Genomic DNA, 18,926 nt, shown 5'->3' on the forward strand with positions numbered 1-18,926 from the left:
ATGAAAGCTGAATTGGATAATTTTGGGGGGGAGGGGGGGAGGGGGGGAGAGTGTTTTCTCTGTTTTTTTTTATCACAATGCAGACTCAAAAACAGAAAAGATAATGAAAAATAAATAGTGATTTTGCTACGAGGAAATGCACTGCAGATTATGCCTCTTGTAAGCATAAAAAGTTGTAAGCGATAACACAGCTAATAATTGGGTCAATGTGTTCCGCAAATGTTAGTGAAGCACACACCACTCATACCATGGGCTGGTCTTATAAACTAGTTAAGGGAGGCAGGGAATATTGCTGCGATGCCCTTAGGTATGATTCTCCAGCTGGACTCCTGAGACTTAACTAGTGCTCTTTGTTTTTTTTACCAATTTTATAAACAAGCACATGGCTGGTTAAGTTCCACAGTTAAGTGCATGAAACCAGAGTCTCCTACCATACTAGCAGCCTTCAGATTCCCACTCTCAATCACCTTGTTAGTGATTTATTTCCTACATATACAGCAATTAATTTAACCTAAGATGAAGCCAAGCACAGAGCTGCCCTTTTGTACAGACAGAGGCCCAGTCATATGTGTGTGATGTTTAGAAAAAGAAGAAATGTATTAACTTAAGCTAAATCTCCTGGAACGACATTTTTAAATCAATTCGGTAACGGATTGTATGTAACTTCAGCAAATTGTTATTTAGCTGACTGAGTAAGCTTTGATTAAAGCAACTCAGCTAGGGTCCACTTAGAGGGAACGATGGCAGACTGTTCATATGTACAGAAGTGTGCGACGGCATCCTCGAGTCCCGCGGTCAGCAGAGTGATGTCATCATAGGGCCCCTCAGCAAGGGCCCCTCAGCAAGGGCCCCGAGCCTCAATTGCTCCAGACAGGCTGCTTTCTCGGTTGGACTTTTTTTGAATGAAAGCGTCTTCTCAATAAATGTGTACAAAACAATAAATAAGCAGATTGGCATGACAGCCATTTTAGACAAGGATCAAGGTAAGAGTTCAAAAAATGAACGTTATGGATTAAGGGATATTAAACATATAACCTGAACAAATTCAAATCAAATCACTTTTTAATGTCACATCACTTGTCACCAGTACACAGGTACTATACTTGTGAGTGAAATGCTTAAGTGCAAAGGCTCTCGAAGCAGCTGTAGTAAGACATGGATTGAACATTTAAAGGAGTTGGAATCCCGCCTCTATATGCAGGCGGCTCTCTGACCAGCCGTGACCAGGGTGCCCCAGGGCAGGAGCAAACTGGCTTCATTTCACTGCAAGAGGGCAGTTAATTTGGCTGATGTTCTTGACTTGGCTGTTCACCACACACAGCTTCATCTAGACTGTCAGATTCCGGCGACTTAAAGGTACAAAATTGTGAAATGTAGTAAGATATTTCTGCGTTCTTCACAGTCTAAACTAATACATTTTTTAAATGATCAGTACAGACAGTCCCCAGGTGACTAACAAGATCTGGTCCCTAAACCTGCCTTTAAGTCATATTTTTAGGTAAAGTCAGAACAGTAATAATTCTGTGCATAATAGTAATAATACAGTAAATAAAAATAACGACATGCAGTACTGTACGAACTGCTGAAGCACCGTATTGTTTTTAGGAGTGTCACAGAGTAGTGCGTGCGTTCATTATTACGAACCATTGTATTTAACCTGGATTTTGAATATAATGGGCTTTACGCAGTCCGTTCATAAGCACGAGCTGACCGGAAATCGGACGTTCTTATCCCAGCGACTGCACGTCAGTACATTACTGTCAGCCTTATTTATTGTGAACAATTCTCAAAAATGATCACTTTTCCAGTTAATTGAATAACAATCAAAATTTACACGCCGAATTTTGCTGAAGGAGTAACGGCGAGGATATCTGGCTGCAGACAGTTTCGCAGGGAGTAAGGTTTCTGCGGCAGAAGCCAGGAAGGTAATTAACCTGATACCCTGCAGCAAAAATAAAGAGCCGCTAAGCCCATCAGCTTAGCGGGTAAATGCAGAACGTAACTGAGAAGCACACAGAAACGGTATCTGCTTTTATTAGTTCATTGGATGCATCCTCTTGAAAATGCAATTAAATGAGGGCCAAGTCATATAGATAACCCTGCTATGGTAACACAAGGGGCTTAACGGCAGTTTGCAGCATTTACTGAAAGCTTCTAAGGCCCTTAATATGCGTTTCCCCCAACAAGCAAAGAATTCGTTTACAAGTGCCGCAATGATCGTGCGAAGCAAGGGGGAAGTTTACAGAAAACACCCATGGAGTGAATTTCTGTAAGAGGCTAAAAGGCTAATCGCATCTGAAAGTAGATTTAAAGATGCTGAATTAGTAGGGAGCCACACATCATGAATGTAAAGCAGAGGGAGGGGAGAGCATACGAATGCATTCAAAAGAGAACAGCCACTTGAGTAACCAAAAGAGGAAACATTGATGCAGGAAGGACACCAGTCTTCAGAAATGAATCTTATTAGGCTTAGCTGAGACTGACTAGAGTAGAGGAGCTAAGCTTTTCAAACGCACAGCTATCATGACTATGCTCGCCACAACTAACTGTCTCCTTATAACTGGTTGCCAGATGCAATTAGCAGCTCAACTTCTGTCCTTCCTCGTTACGGCGTTGGAGGGCTCATGCCCTACAGCAGAGCCCTCAACGCATCACACGGCTCTGCGTCTCGTCCAGTAATTTCACAAATGACTGCCGCCAATCAGATCTCGGCGGGCAAATACGAGTAAGGAATAGAGGGCAAAATGGCACTGGAGAAAGCAGCTTGTGCACACATTTTCCAGAGCTTGAGCTCTAATTGTATCTGGGCCCACATGCAGTGGAGCCATTTGATGCAGCCATATCGAGAAGGAAGTCTCTCGCTGTCACTTGAGCGCCACCAAACAAACGACGCATGGCAGCTGGCTACTACACCCGACTGCTTTCGTCTGCATTGGGGAGGACCTAGGGGTGGGGGCTGTATTAAAAATATTAAGCACGTAGGCTTGAAGCAACTCAACTGTGACATACAGAGCAGGATTGGAACCGCGCGTCTCCGGGGAACAGGGCACAGGGCGGATTGAAGATGGTGCCATGTCCCAAGCCGGATTGCGTCCCTGAGCAGGAAATAGCTCGAGGTGAAGATCTCCTTGATTGGCATACGTACAGCTTCACAACAGCTGTGTTCTGCTTCTTCTCCTGGAGAGGGGTGAAGATTTAAAGAAGCCGACGTGCGATTCATGTCACGGCATTAAAGACACTGAAACATCAGAGGCGCCCAAGTTCACAAATAGGATACATCAACTGTAAGCCAGGCCTCTGCTGGGCTGTCCAGGAGTTGGTAGATACTGCAGCAAAGTTCATTAAAAATGCAGTATTGTTTGCAAAAAGTTATAGGACTACAAGGACACTGCAGTGTGTATTTCATCCAGCTGGCCAGGCAAGTGCGAGCTGAAGAGGTGCAGCACAGAAGCCGCCCTGCCTGAGGTCATTCTGCTTACACCAGCGTGGACCAATAAACTCCAGGCACACAGGAAAATGACCCGCGCACGTAACTATGAGCCTTTGACTTGCTATGCAAGCAAGACGTGTTTTCTAGAATACCACCATCTGCAACCGACGTAATAGAACAGTCAGAGAGAAAAGAATGAGTAAAACAGTTGTTTATGCTGTATAAATGGATGGACAAAAAACAAACACCTAACAATATATAAATATGAAAGCCTCAGAGACATTTCAAGTGCAGAAAGTAAAAGTCCAGACCAAGGTTTTGTTTCAACCAACCAGTTTAGCATATAGAGTCTCAGTCACAGAGAACTCAGTTGGTTGGTTGAAACAAAATCTTGGTCTGGATTTGTACTTTCTGGACCTGGATTTTCTACCTTTGGAAAACCTTAATTAGGATCTGGTCCCTCAGTCTCATTCAAGTTCTAAACTGTACAGCAAAACATACCATAAACGTTCAACAGTGTTTAGATCTGATGACAGGAGACATGTGACTTCATCCCGCTGTTCATAAAAGCGCGGATTTGTTTAGAAGTGTGCTTGGGAATATTACCGCCACAGATTACAGGAGCACCATGAGTGTTTGCACCTTAGGTCCTATAAAACGGCCTCCTGCAGAGCAACTGCTGGACCTAATGAGTCTCCAGAAGCAGCTCGCCGTACCACATCACATCTGCTGGCACAATTTGTCCATGTGCGAATATGCTGTTCCGAGGTTCTTGACTCTTCCCCTTGACACATAAATAAACATGTCACTTTTTTGTGACCTGTAATTCAGGGACTGTCCAGCTGGCTCATGTTGTTCTGGAAATTCAAACCAAAGTGCAAATTGTTAGGTTCTATACACATGGAAATTATTATCATTCAACCTAATAGACTCACCTTTGCGATTTAGTTATTTCAAAGTTAAGGTTCCTGTTTATTAGTTTTGTTCACCTCCTATATACATAGATACACACACATAAATGTGTGCATATATATATGTATAACTATAAGTCAGGCTTACTCACATTCCCAATAAAGTAACACGTATGTGAAATTGCTGTTCCAGGCCTGTTCAACCATTAAATGTTATGAAGCTACAGAGAAGCTATCGCCCGCAGAACCAAAAAAATGACAGCGCCACTTCATTTAGAATGAGGCGAACCATTTATGGGAGCGACAAATTTGTCAGGGCTCCCATTAATGTCCAATTAAATGTCACAAGAGGCTGTGCTTTATGCGTGAATAACAGCAGAACTACAGAGCAAACTTTCAGCTGTGGCTACCCATTTATAAAGCACTGCCTTTTGAATTAATTTTATAGCTGTTTTGTCTGCAGTGCTCTCACAAACACGTACATAAAAACGTAGTCCTTTAATGTCAGAAAGATAAATTAATCTTGCGCAAGAAAACTTGGTATGCAACAATATCACACACTGCAGCAAAATGACTTTACATGACCTTCCTGTTCAGAACCAGATGCAAGTTTCAGGTTCCTTAATGAATAGTTACAAGAATAACTAAAGACACCAATTTCCAAATAGAGTTTCAAAATGTTTGAGAGATTAGGATGTAAAACTAAACAACACAGAGGTCTCACTTAGGTTTTTAATAATATTTAGATCTGTATTCAGCACTAACATTGACAAAAAAAAACATAAGTAGTCTGCTTTACATTTTCAATGCTTTCTCATGGTTACAAAAGTTATTGAAAAATGATAAGAACCCCCAGAGAAAATAAAAAATAAATCTTTGAATCCACTAGATATTCAGACCCACCCACTGTAACAGTAAAAAGACATCAATGCACAAAAAAAATCTGAAATCAGGGATTTAAAAAAAAAATAGAAGAAACGTAGGAAATGAGTAAATACAGAGCAAAAATGTCATAGTTACATGGAAAAACAAGTGCCAAAAACTACCGTTAACATCAGCGCCCCCTGCCTGTCGGCGATGCTATTGAAATCGTGGCGAGTACTGCAGCTATATATCAGCTGAGTGCAATCGGTTTTATAAAGTGTGGGGTCATTCGGGGGGGGGGGGGGGGGGGGTAGAGGGCAAACTGTGAGCCAGTCCATCAAGGAGAACGCAAAGATGACGAGAGTTAGGCAAAAACGAAATAAATAAAGACACGATACCGGCAGCCAAACTGGAGCCCAACAGGCAGAGTGTAACCACCCCTGATGCGGATGAAGTGCTGTCATCTCTCATCATACAGTATTTTACTATTAAATAAATATGCTACTGAAACCAAAGAACACAAAAAAACATCACTGCATACAGCTGAGCACAGGTCATGATAGCACCTTGCCAAAGAGGCTCATGTCTCCCATTCCATTACAGGATGACAACGGTCTCAGCCCATATGTCCTACACTGGTGTCGGAGTGAAACTGAACTTAAAAAACGGTATATACCCATTTTAAACGGGGGATAATACAGCCAGTATCACATCACGAGAGTGTCTCTACACAATCCGTAATATCGCTTCACAAAAAAATCTTTTCCTTTGTACAAATATTTCATTTATACTGAGCCAAGAATATTTCATATTTGTTTAATCCCCCCAAATACACCTAAAAAAGGCTCACGCAAAAAATACATTACTGAAACTGTACACGGACTAATAAATTCTGTTTTTACTGTTTTCCTTTGTTTTTCTTCATTTTTTTCCATGATAAAACAGTTAATGCTAGCAGGTCACAAACGAAATGTGTCCGTCTCGATTTGTTAGTGATGTCATAAGTGGAAAAGGGGAGGAGTCTGGAAGCAGTTCCGTAAAAGGACACGCAGGCAGGGCTCAGCTTATCACTTTGGGGGGTGTCAGACGAGGAACGACCAATAGCAACAGAGACATTGAATAAAACGTGCCTCCTGACAGGCGACAGCCGTCTGCTTCGGCGTCAGGAAGCCGTCCGGCCTGCAGACAGGGGGCGCTCTGAGGCTCCGAAATTTAGAGCATGGGGCTGGAGTCGTCATCCCGAGGATAGTGCCCCTGTGGGTGGGAATGCATGAAGGACGCATAGCTGGCCGCAGCAGAAAAAGGCCAGGGGGGGCAGGGGGAGGAGCTAGTCAGGGTGGGGTCAGGGAAACTGCCGAAAACGGGAGCGGGGGTGGGAGGCAGGGCAAGAGAGGGGGCTGTAGTGAAAACTGGGGAGTCCAGAGTGCTGGGGGCGACGGCCAGGGCTAAGCTGGACTCCAAGGAGGTGTGTGGGGCAGCGGAGTCCAAGGGGTGCAGGGGGGTGGCCGGAGCCAGTGGGGGGGCGGGCAGACGGGGCCGCTTGGCTGACTGGGCCTCACCCTCCCAGATGGCAGGTGGCTGCTGGACGGCATCACCCAAGGACTGCAAGAGGACAAGGGGAAAATGGTGAAACACCGACGACGTTAAACCTCCACGCGGCGCGCTGGCTGACGTCCCCGGGGGGGCAGTCTCAGCTCAGGCCCTCCCCCAGGGCTCACCATGCGAGCCTTCACCCTCTTGGGCAGCTCCTGCTCCATGCTGTGCAGGTCGGCGCGCTTCAGGGTCATCTGTGTGTGGTCGTGAAACTCCACCTGGGGGGGGGAGGGGAGTGAGACAGACACAAAGTGTTGGAACAGCAGTGTGCTGGCTTTAGGGCTGCGGGGAGAGAGACCTGCTGCTCTACCGCTGAATTAATTCAATAAAATATCCAGCTCAATTAAAGTATCAGTGGACAAAACCAGCTGCCGAAGGAAGGCGTGCCAACACCAAGGGCCCAGGGCCAACCGGGGTACGCCATGAGGCCGAAATGCAGCTAAGGTGCAATTTGCAATTCTGCTGTCTCAGATTCTTCTACCGTGCAGATGCTTTATGCGGAAAAGCAAAATCACAAAAGATCAGCAAAAAGGAGCTACAAAATTGCCTAAAACAACAAACAAGTACCTGAGAGAGCCAGGAATACAAGTGACAGACAGACGCAGCAATAAGAGGCGCAGACAGACAGACGCAGCAATAAGAGGCGCAGACAGACAGACGCAGCAATAAGAGGCGCAGACAGACAGACGCAGCAATAAGAGGCGCAGACAGACAGACGCAGCAATAAGAGGTGCAGACAGACCAGACAGACATAGCAATAAGAGGTGCAGACAGACCAGACAGACATAGCAATAAGAGGTGCAGACAGACCAGACAGACATAGCAATAAGAGGTGCAGACAGACAGACGCAGCAATAAGAGGTGCAGACAGACAGACGCAGCAATAAGAGGTGCAGACAGACAGACGCAGCAATAAGAGGTGCAGACAGACAGACGCAGCAATAAGAGGTGCAGACAGACAGATGCAGCAATAAGAGGTGCAGACAGACAGACGCAGCAATAAGAGGTGCAGACAGACAGGCGCAGCAATAAGAGGTGCAGACAGACAGACGCAGCAATAAGAGGTGCAGACAGACAGACGCAGCAATAAGAGGCGCAGACAGACAGACGCAGCAATAAGAGGTGCAGACAGACAGGCACAGCAATAAGAGGTGCAGACAGACAGACACAGCAATAAGAGGTGCAGACAGACAGACGCAGCAATAAGAGGTGCAGACAGACAGGCACAGCAATAAGAGGTGCAGACAGACAGATGCAGCAATAAGAGGTGCAGACAGACAGGCACAGCAATAAGAGGTGCAGACAGACAGACGCAGCAATAAGAGGTGCAGACAGACAGGCACAGCAATAAGAGGTGCAGACAGACAGATGCAGCAATAAGAGGTGCAGACAGACAGGCACAGCAATAAGAGGTGCAGACAGACAGACGCAGCAATAAGAGGTGCAGACAGACAGACACAGCAATAAGAGGTGCAGACAGACAGACGCAGCAATAAGAGGCGCAGACAGACAGACGCAGCAATAAGAGGTGCAGACAGACAGGCACAGCAATAAGAGGTGCAGACAGACAGACATAACAATAAGAGGTGCAGACAGACAGACACAGCAATAAGAGGTGCAGATGCAGGAGAAAACCGAAAGAAATCCACATAGCATGGGGAAACCATGCAAAAAAAAAACCCAACACACACACAGCAGAGGTGGGGTTCGAACTCCCAACCCTGCAGGTACGAAGCATCAGTGTTCATCACTGAGCCGTCATGCCACCCAAAGCAACAAACCAAAACAACTTTAAGAAAAAAATGATTAAAACAGGGTCTGCGGAGCAGCTGCGATGTTGAAACATCGCTGCAGACCACTGAGAAGAGGAGGACTTGCAGTGTCCATCAGCATGGCTGTGCTGGGACATCCCCATGCTACAATCATGAGACCCTCCAGCCCCTTGAACATTTATAGCAGGTAAACGCATCTATGTTACACTGTCTTAAATGCTACACTCTTAGCTACAGGCGCAGCAACCACCTTAAAATATGCATAACAAACCCCATCAGAAGTCCCTGGAATACACTGCTACCTTGGATAAGTACGAGGCCAATGACTGACAGGTTTCAGACCTGTAGAACTGCACTACAGCTAAGACCCAATTGAGGATTGTCGATTGATCAGGTCAAATCCAGTCCATCATTTTCAGGCCAAAGCCACTTCCCACCAATTCGGAGCTGAACCCCAAGCTGATAACCTCCGGCAACATGAAGGATTTTGTTGAGCAGGACGAGATAGTGAGGACATGAAGAACTAGAGGGAGGACAGGTCCTAGCCTCACCTGATAGAACTTGTGGATATGCTCCCTCACAAAGGAGGCATTCAAAACACTACCATCTATAGAGTAGACCAGGATGAGTTCTCCGATCTCAGGGGCTCCATCATGGAGACAGTCTTGGCTCTGTAAAGATGGTTAGACGGATTGTGATTAGGCCAAAGCTGAACCAGACTCCCGTGTCTACTGACACAGCCATGACAAACAAGAAAGACACGGTATACAGGTATGAGTGATACTCACAGCGACATTCTCAGGGTAGAGGTTATTGGAGTAGGAGCCATCGTCATAGTTGACCTCATAGAACGTCTGTTCGGCCCGGCCGATAATGGTGCAGGGGTAGTACCTGCCGTTACTGTGCCGCCCAATCACCTCTTGGCCCAAGGATAGCTCCCGGGATCGTGTTCGTGACTAGGTGACAAGAAAGAAGAAAAATAAAAACACAATTCTCAATTAGCAAGTAATGTAACTCATTTATCTATATATCAGGGTGGAGACACAGTCACTCGGTAGCTACACGCAACTCCAACAACTATGCCGCTAAAAGTGTATGACTTTGGGCAGGACTCTTACACTTATTGGCTACGTATGAATTCAGGCACTACATCCTTCTAGAGCTGCATTCAAAGACGAATGTGTCACAGCAGTATGACAAGGCTGTCCCATTTGGAAGGGCCCTTCAAATGTGTCACAGCGGCGTGACAACGCTGTCCCATTTGGAAGGGTCCTTCAAATATGTCATAGCGGCGTGACAACGCTGTCCCATTTGGAAGGGTCCTTCAAATGCGGTCTAGTAATGCATCTTACTTTTGCCAAGTCATAAAGGATCCACCCACTGGATAATTCGTAATCCAACATATCCCAAGATTCATTGCTCAGAGGTAAAGTGGGCGTGTCCCAGCCAGGTGACAGGAGCGCCAAAGGTAAGGGCAGGAACAGCTGGTGACAGCAAGCCCATCCCAATTGACACTTTTTGTTCGACCTTCAAAGAACAACCTACAAAGGCTACGCCTTCAAAGACTGCATCCTTCGAAAGATGCGGCCCCTGAATTAGAATACAGCCATAAAGATGCACCCACCAATTTGTCTGAACAGCTGCTGAAGTGCATCTCCAGACCAATCCATAAATGAACTGGATCAGGCTGGCATATGGACTGTGAAAACGTGATAAAACTTTGCCCTTCATTTCTGACCACAAGAAGACTGGCGATCAGAGAAGTGCTGTTTTACTTAAATCCCATCTCAGCAGGTAATGATCACCAGCACTCCCTAGAATCTTAAACTGAGTGCCAACTGCCATTGGAAAACAACTCATATTCCTACACTGATCAGAAGTCTTACTTTGGCTTGCATCACCAGACCCAAAAACAGATGTTGGTAGGAACAGTTTTGCAAAAAAACATAGTTAGAGTATCCTCTACAGTATCAGGTATTCTCTGGGAGACTCAAATGTTGACTTCACTTGTTAATAATTATGTTAAAAAGACATACTGAAGAACATTCAAATTTTTCTGTGTACTTAAAATACAAAACTATGTCGTCACAACACACCCACCTACCTTCTGACTGGTCAGCTTATGCTTATGACAGGTGATGGACACCACATATGGCCAATCAGCCGGCTTCATGAGCACCCCGGCGATATGTGCACAAGTCACGTGGAAGGAGGTGGAACAGTTCTCAAAGGAGCACTGGACGCAAGCGCCACGGGTTCCCTTCGTGGTTTTGTGGCAGTAAAGACACTTCTAGAACACACAAATACAAAATAGGAAATCCATTATCAGTGCCGCTCCGTTTCTGCAGTACACAGTCAAAACCTTTTTTTTTTGTGATCTTTTTCATATTGCTGACAAACTGTAGATTATCTCTTGACGTCCACAGGATGAAGCAGAACATACTTCTTAGCTGTTTACAAATTAAAATCCATTCCCACATTCCTCTGAAATCGTTTAAATGTCAGTTTGCAATTTCCTTTTCACAACCCAAAATTAAGCAATGTTTTGTTGTTTTGGCTCAATCGAAAAAGGGATCCTACTATTTTTCCAAAAACACATCCCTAAATTTCACCACGAACCATATCACCAAATCATTTTCTCCTACTGTATCCACACCTTACGCTACTGTTAGAATCGCTCCAACACAATGGATGTAAAAATTCACGGCACGATGGAAAAGGTCCTTTTTTCTGAAGTCCCTAGATTCTCTTTAACACTACAGTTAATCCCCTCATTCATATTGTCCACATCCAGCAGTAAGACAATAAATTAGAAATCAACCTTAAAACCACAATTAGGCATGAGTCTAATTACTCGGCACTCGCTGGTGTTCACATACCGAATGCTCTTTTTTGTCTGCTAATAGAGACATCAGTATTCCAAGGGGCTGGATAATTAACATCTAAACGCTTCTTAGATCCCGGTAGAACTTTTCCCAGTTTCGATCAATCCCATTACAAACAGGTGATGGACGATTTCAACATATGCAACCTTTTATACTGCACAACATTCTTCTAAAATCAAACACAGCACAAGTACATGGTAGTATTTTCACTTCTTGCATTACCGATCGGACATCATTCATTGGTTTACAAAAGTAACTCATATAGTGATCGCCTTCTGAGCTGAGTGAACGCGGTGATTCAGGATGGAAACATTCCGAGCATCAGCTTCATAGTTTCCTAGCCTCGGTCATGACCATTCTTTGACGATATTCAAAAGCCAGATCTTTCATGTGGCATGGATTCATGTTCATCTAAAACAGGGTTATTCAACTCACGGTCCTCGAGGTCCGAGCACTGCTGGTTTTCCAGCCTTCCTTTACCTGTCAGTCAGGTGTGAAGCCTCTGACCAATCAGAATCAGTCATTATTAAACAAGTACCTGGGGGAACTGAAAACACAGCCTAGATTTGGAATCGAGGTCCAGAGTTGAAGAACCCTGATCTAAAATCTTATCTTATACAGGAAGCGAAGAGGCATGTCCATTTTGTATTTTTACTTCATTGTTGTGCACTGAACAGGTCTTGCCCAAACCCAGCTGATAATGCAATTCTCCCTGCATGCCATGATTTGAAAAATACATTTAAACCAATTAGTTTAATGATGTAACTCCCCCTTCCCTTAGCAACTGGGGGGCACAAAGCCAACGACCACAGAAACATGTCGCATCTACAAAATGAAGACTGCAACTTGAAAACGTACGATAAAAAAACACTACGTCCAATAATCACACTGATCCAAAAATGCTCACCTATGAAGCAGTAAATCATACCCAGAAAAAAAAACACCAGAAGAGGAAGAGACATTTCAGCCACAGCCTTCCATAAATCACTCAGGCTGCCCAATTTTAAGGCTCCACCTGATCTGCTTCACTTGTTCCTAATAAAACCTTTGAAGCCCTATAAACACAGACACACGCTTAAGAACCCCCAGTAGTCTCAAGAACATACTCCTCATTTGCCACTAGCCCAAACAATTGGTAGGAGCAGACAATTTTATGCTTGGGAAAATCGTAACCTTAACTCCCCAAGGCATGTTTTCATATCTTGATCCTATAAATGTCTTCATGTAAGTTACCCAACCTAAGACATAAACCAATACTTTGCTACCCAACTAAACAGACAATAGATAGTCCCTAACTATCTGTAATGTCGTTTCCATCCGATTTTGAGCATAATACCTACCTACCTACCAACCAGATTCTTTTATCCAAAAGAGATAAACTGGGGTTAAGGGTCATGCTTAAGGGCCCTATGGTGACATTATGGCACTCGACCCAAGTACCAGTGACCTTCTGATCACAGGAACAGTGCCCGAATTCACAGAGCCCCACAATGCCCAGCCCACTTGAGAAATGAAACCTGGAAAACCAGTCATGAAGAAGACACAAACAAGAAGAAATATCGTGACAGAATCTTTAGGTTAACTTGAGGTTGTTTTTATGGTTAAAAAAAAAAAAAAAAGTATAATTTGTAAAACTGCAATAGGAACAGAATTTGCAAATTACTAAATACAGTTACATATGGTATTTCTGTGCAGAATACTATATTAAAAACAATGACAACTGAATTTGCATTACCGATGGGACATCATTCATTGGTATACAAAAATAACTCATATGGTGATCGCCTTCTGAGCTGAGTGAACGCGGTGATTCAGGATGAGAACAGTCAGATTCTGCACATTACGAGCGACACACATAGCAGTCTCACCTCACTTCACATCCCATAACCCTCCACATGTTGTCAATATGAGCATAAGAAGAGCAGGACACATTTTAGGCGCAGACACACACTGTGTTTAATTAAGAGACATGGATCTAAATCTCGCCGGATGATAAATAGCAAATATTATTTGCATGACATTAATGGAGAAAAAAACCCTATTTGCAATTTCATTGTGTAGACTTTTGTGCAACTTTAATGGAAACACGATTAGTGTTCATTATCACTATGTGTCTTAACGGCCCCTACTACCACGAGGCTATGCCAGTACAGATGCTCCTCTACTTACGAATGAGATACGTTCCGAACGGCCGTTCGTAACCTGAAATGTTCGTAAGTCGTTATTCAACATCATTTTAAGGGTATACAAAGAACTAGGATGCTGGGAGTACGCACGCTACGCTGCTGCGCGGCGGGAGTAGCGGCCAGAAGTCGCACTAACCGGAATTGGCGCACAGAAAAAAAAAAATGATGTTGCGGACAGGAAACGGGAGCCCAAAGAACACATTCTGGACTTATGCTCCTCTTCGTTCATATGTCTGAAAGTTTGTAAGTTGAAAGTTCGTAAGTAGAGGAGCGTCTGTACTGTACTTCGCAGAGTATCTGATGATAAGGTTCTGAAGAACCATGGCCTTTTCATCCTGCAATGAACGGACGGTTAATTAATAAGCAAATGCACGTCTTCAGATGTCGTATTGGTGGTATCTATTGTCATTTAGTATATTTGGAAAAACACAATGAATTGTGGTCAAACCAAGGCACTAACTGCATGGTCAGGTTTCTGACCAGATGCCAATATAATCTGCAAGCCTTAGGCTGCATTTTCTTCACTGTCTTTTGTTTCCAATATATCGTTTCCATCTTTGATGTGTGCACTGCCCACCTCCTCTTTACCTTTAATTCTCTCTCTATCCCTCACTGTCCATCTCCCACATTCCTGCAACCCTTTTCCACACGTCCAGCTGTGGCCTGGAATGAATCAATAAAAAATATTTAAATTCTTTTTTTTTTTTTAATCAAATTGTCAATACTTCATTATGCCCCCTGTGGAGAAGCATGAAAATGTGCGATGGCACTAAATATTGGCCCGGCAGTGAAATATTTCACTGCTGACTGCATTGGCTGATTTTATATTTGAGAGCAGAGAATCGGGGACGGGGGAATAGTTTGAGGGAAAACAGGAGCATGGAGAGATTTATTACATTATTTCTTTGTTTCCTCCTTATTCATTTACTCGCTTCCCGTTTTGCAGACACAGGAAAAGCACTCCCTGTCGGCCACAGAAATATCTGGTTTGTTTTTTCTTCTTTTAAAGAATGCTAAAATGACCACATCTTACATCATTTCGTTTCACAATTCGTCGTGAAAAAAAAAATCACGAATGCAGATAAATAGCCGAAAGCATTTCCGATTAAACTAAATTGTTTCCTCTGCATTTTCGAAGTACGAGCCGGAGGAGGTCAGCCAGGGTCAGAGACGCTGCTGGCGGAGGGGGCGGGGGGGGGGGAGGGGGGGCAGCACGAGGGTCAGCCCCACACATGAAGGGAAACAGTGCTTTTACGGAGCAGGTACCTCTCACTTTACAACTAAAACTGAAGGTGAAAAATTCTGAAAGGGTTTCACTATGTCTGGCTGTGAGGTTTTCAGGGTCAAATCCGGAAACTCAGTTCAGACTGTGCAGAGCTAAACTAAATGTACAAGGAGCAGTGCTTTACAAAGAGGCTTAGTGATTAGCCGTGAGGCCTGAATCCTGCCCCTGGCTCTGTGTGGGGTTTGCATATTCTCCCCGAGTTTTTGTGGGTTTGTGAGGATGGGTGCATGAGTAAAAACCAGAGTAACCCAGCGTGGGCCTGGTTCCACCTCAGGTAGCCCTGCCTGAGCACACAGGCTAGAGACTAACTCGCAGGTCCTCTCCCCCCAAAATCAAAGATCGGCAGCACTGGCAGGCAACCGCAGCCATTAAAACCACAATAAATATTTCACTTTATCGCCCTGGAGACAGCAAATTAAAAGCAGCCCACTCACGCCACCGAAAATCAGGTACAGGACCAACGCTCACCAGTTCATTAACCTCACAAACTGCCGCTCAGAAAAACTCTCAACTCACTTAAATCAGGGGGCACCGTCAATGTCAAAGTTTCTCCTATCTGAGAAAGTCACTAATTGAGTTTTTCATTCTAACCATTAAGGTTTTTTTCTGTTCAATATAAACTCGTGACATTTCTTAAAATATAAATTTCATCTATTTTCATACACAAAATTTCCTTTACTCATAGGCGGAGCACGTGCACATAGACAAAAGCATTAGCACACACCCCATAATCAATGAAATACCATAATCAATGAATTCAAGAGTTTCATTCAGACCCATTGCCACAGGTGAATAAAATCAAGCACCTAGCCATGCAGTCAGGTTTACAAACATTTGTGAAAGAGTGGGTGGTTCTGAAGAGCTCAGTGAATTCACGAGTAGTACTATGGTAGGATGTCTCCTTTGCAATAAGTCAGTTTGTGAAATTTCTTCCCTGTCAGATATTCCACGGTCAATTGTAAATGGTATTATTACAAAGTGGAAGCATTTAGGAACAACAGAAAATCATCCATGAAGCGGCAGACCATGTAAAGTAGCAACACGCGGCCTCCAGGCATAGTGCATAAAAGTCACCAAAGCTCTGTTGACTCAATAACTGCAGAGTTCCAAACTTCCTCTGGCATTAACCCCAGCACACAAACTCTGCGCCGGGAGCTTCATGGAATGGGCTTCCATGGCCGAGCAGCTGCATGCGAGCTTCACATGACCAAGCGAACTGCCAAGCGTCGGATGGCGTGGCACTGGATGCGGCTGGGCTAGGCCCCTTAGTTCCAGTGAAGGGAACTCTTAATGCTTCAGCATACCAAGACATTTGGACAATTCTATGCTTCTAACTTTGTGGGAACAGTTTGGGGAAGGCCCTTTCCAGTTCCAGCATGACTGCGCTCCAGTGCACAAAGCACCAAACTTACCCAACATGGTTGGGTAAGTTTGGTGTGGAAGAACTTGACTGCCCTGCACAGAACCCTGACCTCAAGCCCATCAAAAATCTCCATTTTGATGCCTATGGATTTAGAATGGGATGTCATAAAAGCACCTGTAGGTGTAATGGCCTGGTGTCCCAATACTTTTGTTCATATAGTGTATCTGATGCACACATAACCAATGACTTTGTCTGCCTATAAGGTGCCAAGAAACCGCTTATCCAACAGTGCAAAGTGCCACCGTAGAACATAGTGGTCGAGGCAAGTAATTGCAATTTCAACTAAGGCGATGGGGGGGGGGGGTTTCACATATCTAACTGGATTAAAAACTTAATGTTGACCGAGGCCATCAAAGCTTTTTGTTAGAATTTATTTGGAAAACACCAAAATGAGGCAGATAATCCTTGCTGAAAAGCCTGGTCAATGACAGATACTGTGTCAAAGGGCCATGAGCCGAGGACTGACGGGGGACAGGGGGGCTGCCGCCCCCCTCCATCTCAGGAGCAGCCTGAGTCAATCAGACAGGCTGCTGAGGCACGTGGCCCCCCCAGCCCTGCAGGCCTGCCATACCCCCCCCCCCCCCGCCCCGGGTTTAGGACCCCACATCCCAAGGTCTCACCAGGTTCCTCCGAGTCTCTGGGACGGCGCTGACGTCCACGGGCTCCCTGTCGACGGCGCAGACGAAGCGCGCCTCCGGCATGGCGACAGCGCAGATCACGTGCACCCACCTGTGGGGGGGGGGGGGGGGGGTTGGCCGCATTTAGCAACGGCACCTAGCCCAAAAGCCGCTTTCCACGGCGTGCTGAACTCGGACCGTCAGGCGATAATGAAGAAGCCGCCGGCTTCACATGTACTGACCTGCCATCCGTAGTCATCTTGAGGGCCCCCCCGCGCAGACTGCACAGGCAGCAATCCTGAAAGAGCACAAGACACTGGCTGGGGAGAGCGCCCAACATCGCCACGGCAACCAGCATTCACCATCACTCCCAGACGGGTATCCCAGTCCCGGCAGAAGGTTAACGCTTACGGCTCTGTGAAGCACCACTTCAACGGAAAAATCGAAGACTATAAACACGTCGATGATTTACTGAGTAAAGATGCCCAAATGGTGCAGTATTATTCACATTAAATCCATTTAATGTATTATGGCATTTAGATTAATGTTATTATTATACTAAAGGTAGCTAATTGGTAACTGCACTTAGCATTCAGGCTAAATACCACTACAGCTGTGGGAAGCAGTTACACCATAAGAACAGAACAATGAGCTCGTAATAACTGGAGACAGACATATAAACAGCCTTGGGTGTTGCTGGGTCAATGCTCCGCAGCTGCTGTGCAATGCTTTGCCGTTTAAACAATGCCAATGTTTTATAAAAAAAATGTTGTTATAGAAAATAAGGATTTATTATTTTTTTTTCATTCAAGCAAGGGTGGGCAACATCTTCACAGTCTTTACAAAAAGTGATGCCAGCGATCTTGCCGCCGGCCAATGGGTCTGAGAGTGAACTCACCACTCCCCAGGCTCCGGCTGCGCACCGGGAACACGTCCAGTCTGCTTCCGCCTTGTCGGTCCGGACCCCGTAACAGCCTGGAAAAAGGAGCAGCTCACGGGTCACACTCTCATTCTTACCAAATGCATCTGCAGAACATCACACCACATCTAAATGGAATCCAGGGGGACTTCTGAGGACTGACATGCAGAAGAAAACCCCTTTATAAGCCGTTACCACCTGCTACACAAACAAACGAGGCCTCCTGGCAGAGGGGGCTTTAGGCCCACAGAAACCAGCCAGACCTTCTCCCCCCGATTTTTTCCAAATTATGCTAAAATATACGATGAGGAAAAAATTCCAAAATACACGTTTCTAATTTCAATTTTAATACTGCACTTTGCAACATTTTAAAATTACATCTCCACCAGCTTGATGAGCTTCTCTGATACTTAAGCCGAAGTAGAAAAAATATTACTATGCTGAAAATAAACATTATGTAGCATAACAGAGACTCATATAGCATATGCATACATACTAGCTGCTGCACACAGAAAGACATGGGGCACTACAATGACACTCTACCTATATGTCGACATTCTTCGCCATCAGACACGATGTCACTACACTGGCTTTGCACACATGGTATTTTCTTACCTGACCTGCATTTCTGACAGTAGACCTATGAGGAGGATCATCATAGTTTGTCATATTCCTCAGAGTTTACACCAGCCGGAAGTTGAGCAGGTTACTGATGCAACGCCACTGTCTACATCTCAGCTTAATTGCAGCCCCAGGGGGGAGGGGGGAGCCTCAAACAAAGCCAGATTACAGCCTTTCTGTTCACACTGGGAGCCCTACAGCTACACCAGACAGGAGTCTCGTCACCAGAATGTGTTACACTGTCAGTCCTCCACCTTTCCAGGCTGCTTGGCCTGTGTTTATGCGATGCCCTTCGACCAAAAATACACGGTTATATGTATACAATTACAACGATATAATAAATGAGCCCACGAATCAGAAATACAAAACCCAGTGGCTGCCAGTTCCTCCAAGCATGCAGCTGCAGTGGAGCCGAAGAGA

At 44.9% G+C, this 18,926-nt stretch overlaps 1 protein-coding gene across 3 annotated transcripts in view; it reads right to left on the reverse strand.

Moving 5' to 3' along the window:
• Positions 1 to 5,059: 5,059 nt before the first annotated feature.
• Positions 5,060 to 18,926, reverse strand: part of kdm4b (lysine (K)-specific demethylase 4B) — a 55,081-nt gene continuing 41,214 nt past the window's right edge. For 2 of the 3 annotated variants that reach the window (XM_072699709.1, XM_072699710.1), the window contains exons 15-22: positions 17,865 to 17,941; positions 17,209 to 17,264; positions 16,970 to 17,078; positions 10,675 to 10,860; positions 9,359 to 9,526; positions 9,122 to 9,241; positions 6,924 to 7,016; positions 5,060 to 6,807 (exon numbers count right to left, since the gene is read on the reverse strand). In XM_072699709.1, coding sequence (XP_072555810.1) covers positions 6,418 to 6,807; positions 6,924 to 7,016; positions 9,122 to 9,241; positions 9,359 to 9,526; positions 10,675 to 10,860; positions 16,970 to 17,078; positions 17,209 to 17,264; positions 17,865 to 17,941 — 1,199 coding nt within the window. In that variant the 3' untranslated portion in view covers positions 5,060 to 6,417. Of the gene's footprint in view, positions 6,808 to 6,923; positions 7,017 to 9,121; positions 9,242 to 9,358; positions 9,527 to 10,674; positions 10,861 to 14,048; positions 14,305 to 16,969; positions 17,079 to 17,208; positions 17,265 to 17,864; positions 17,942 to 18,926 lie in introns of those variants that run through there. The other variant, XM_072699711.1, reaches the window with a different exon arrangement.

This window comes from Paramormyrops kingsleyae, chromosome 15 (genome assembly GCF_048594095.1).
Source record: "Paramormyrops kingsleyae isolate MSU_618 chromosome 15, PKINGS_0.4, whole genome shotgun sequence".
Lineage (NCBI taxonomy): Eukaryota > Metazoa > Chordata > Actinopteri > Osteoglossiformes > Mormyridae > Paramormyrops > Paramormyrops kingsleyae.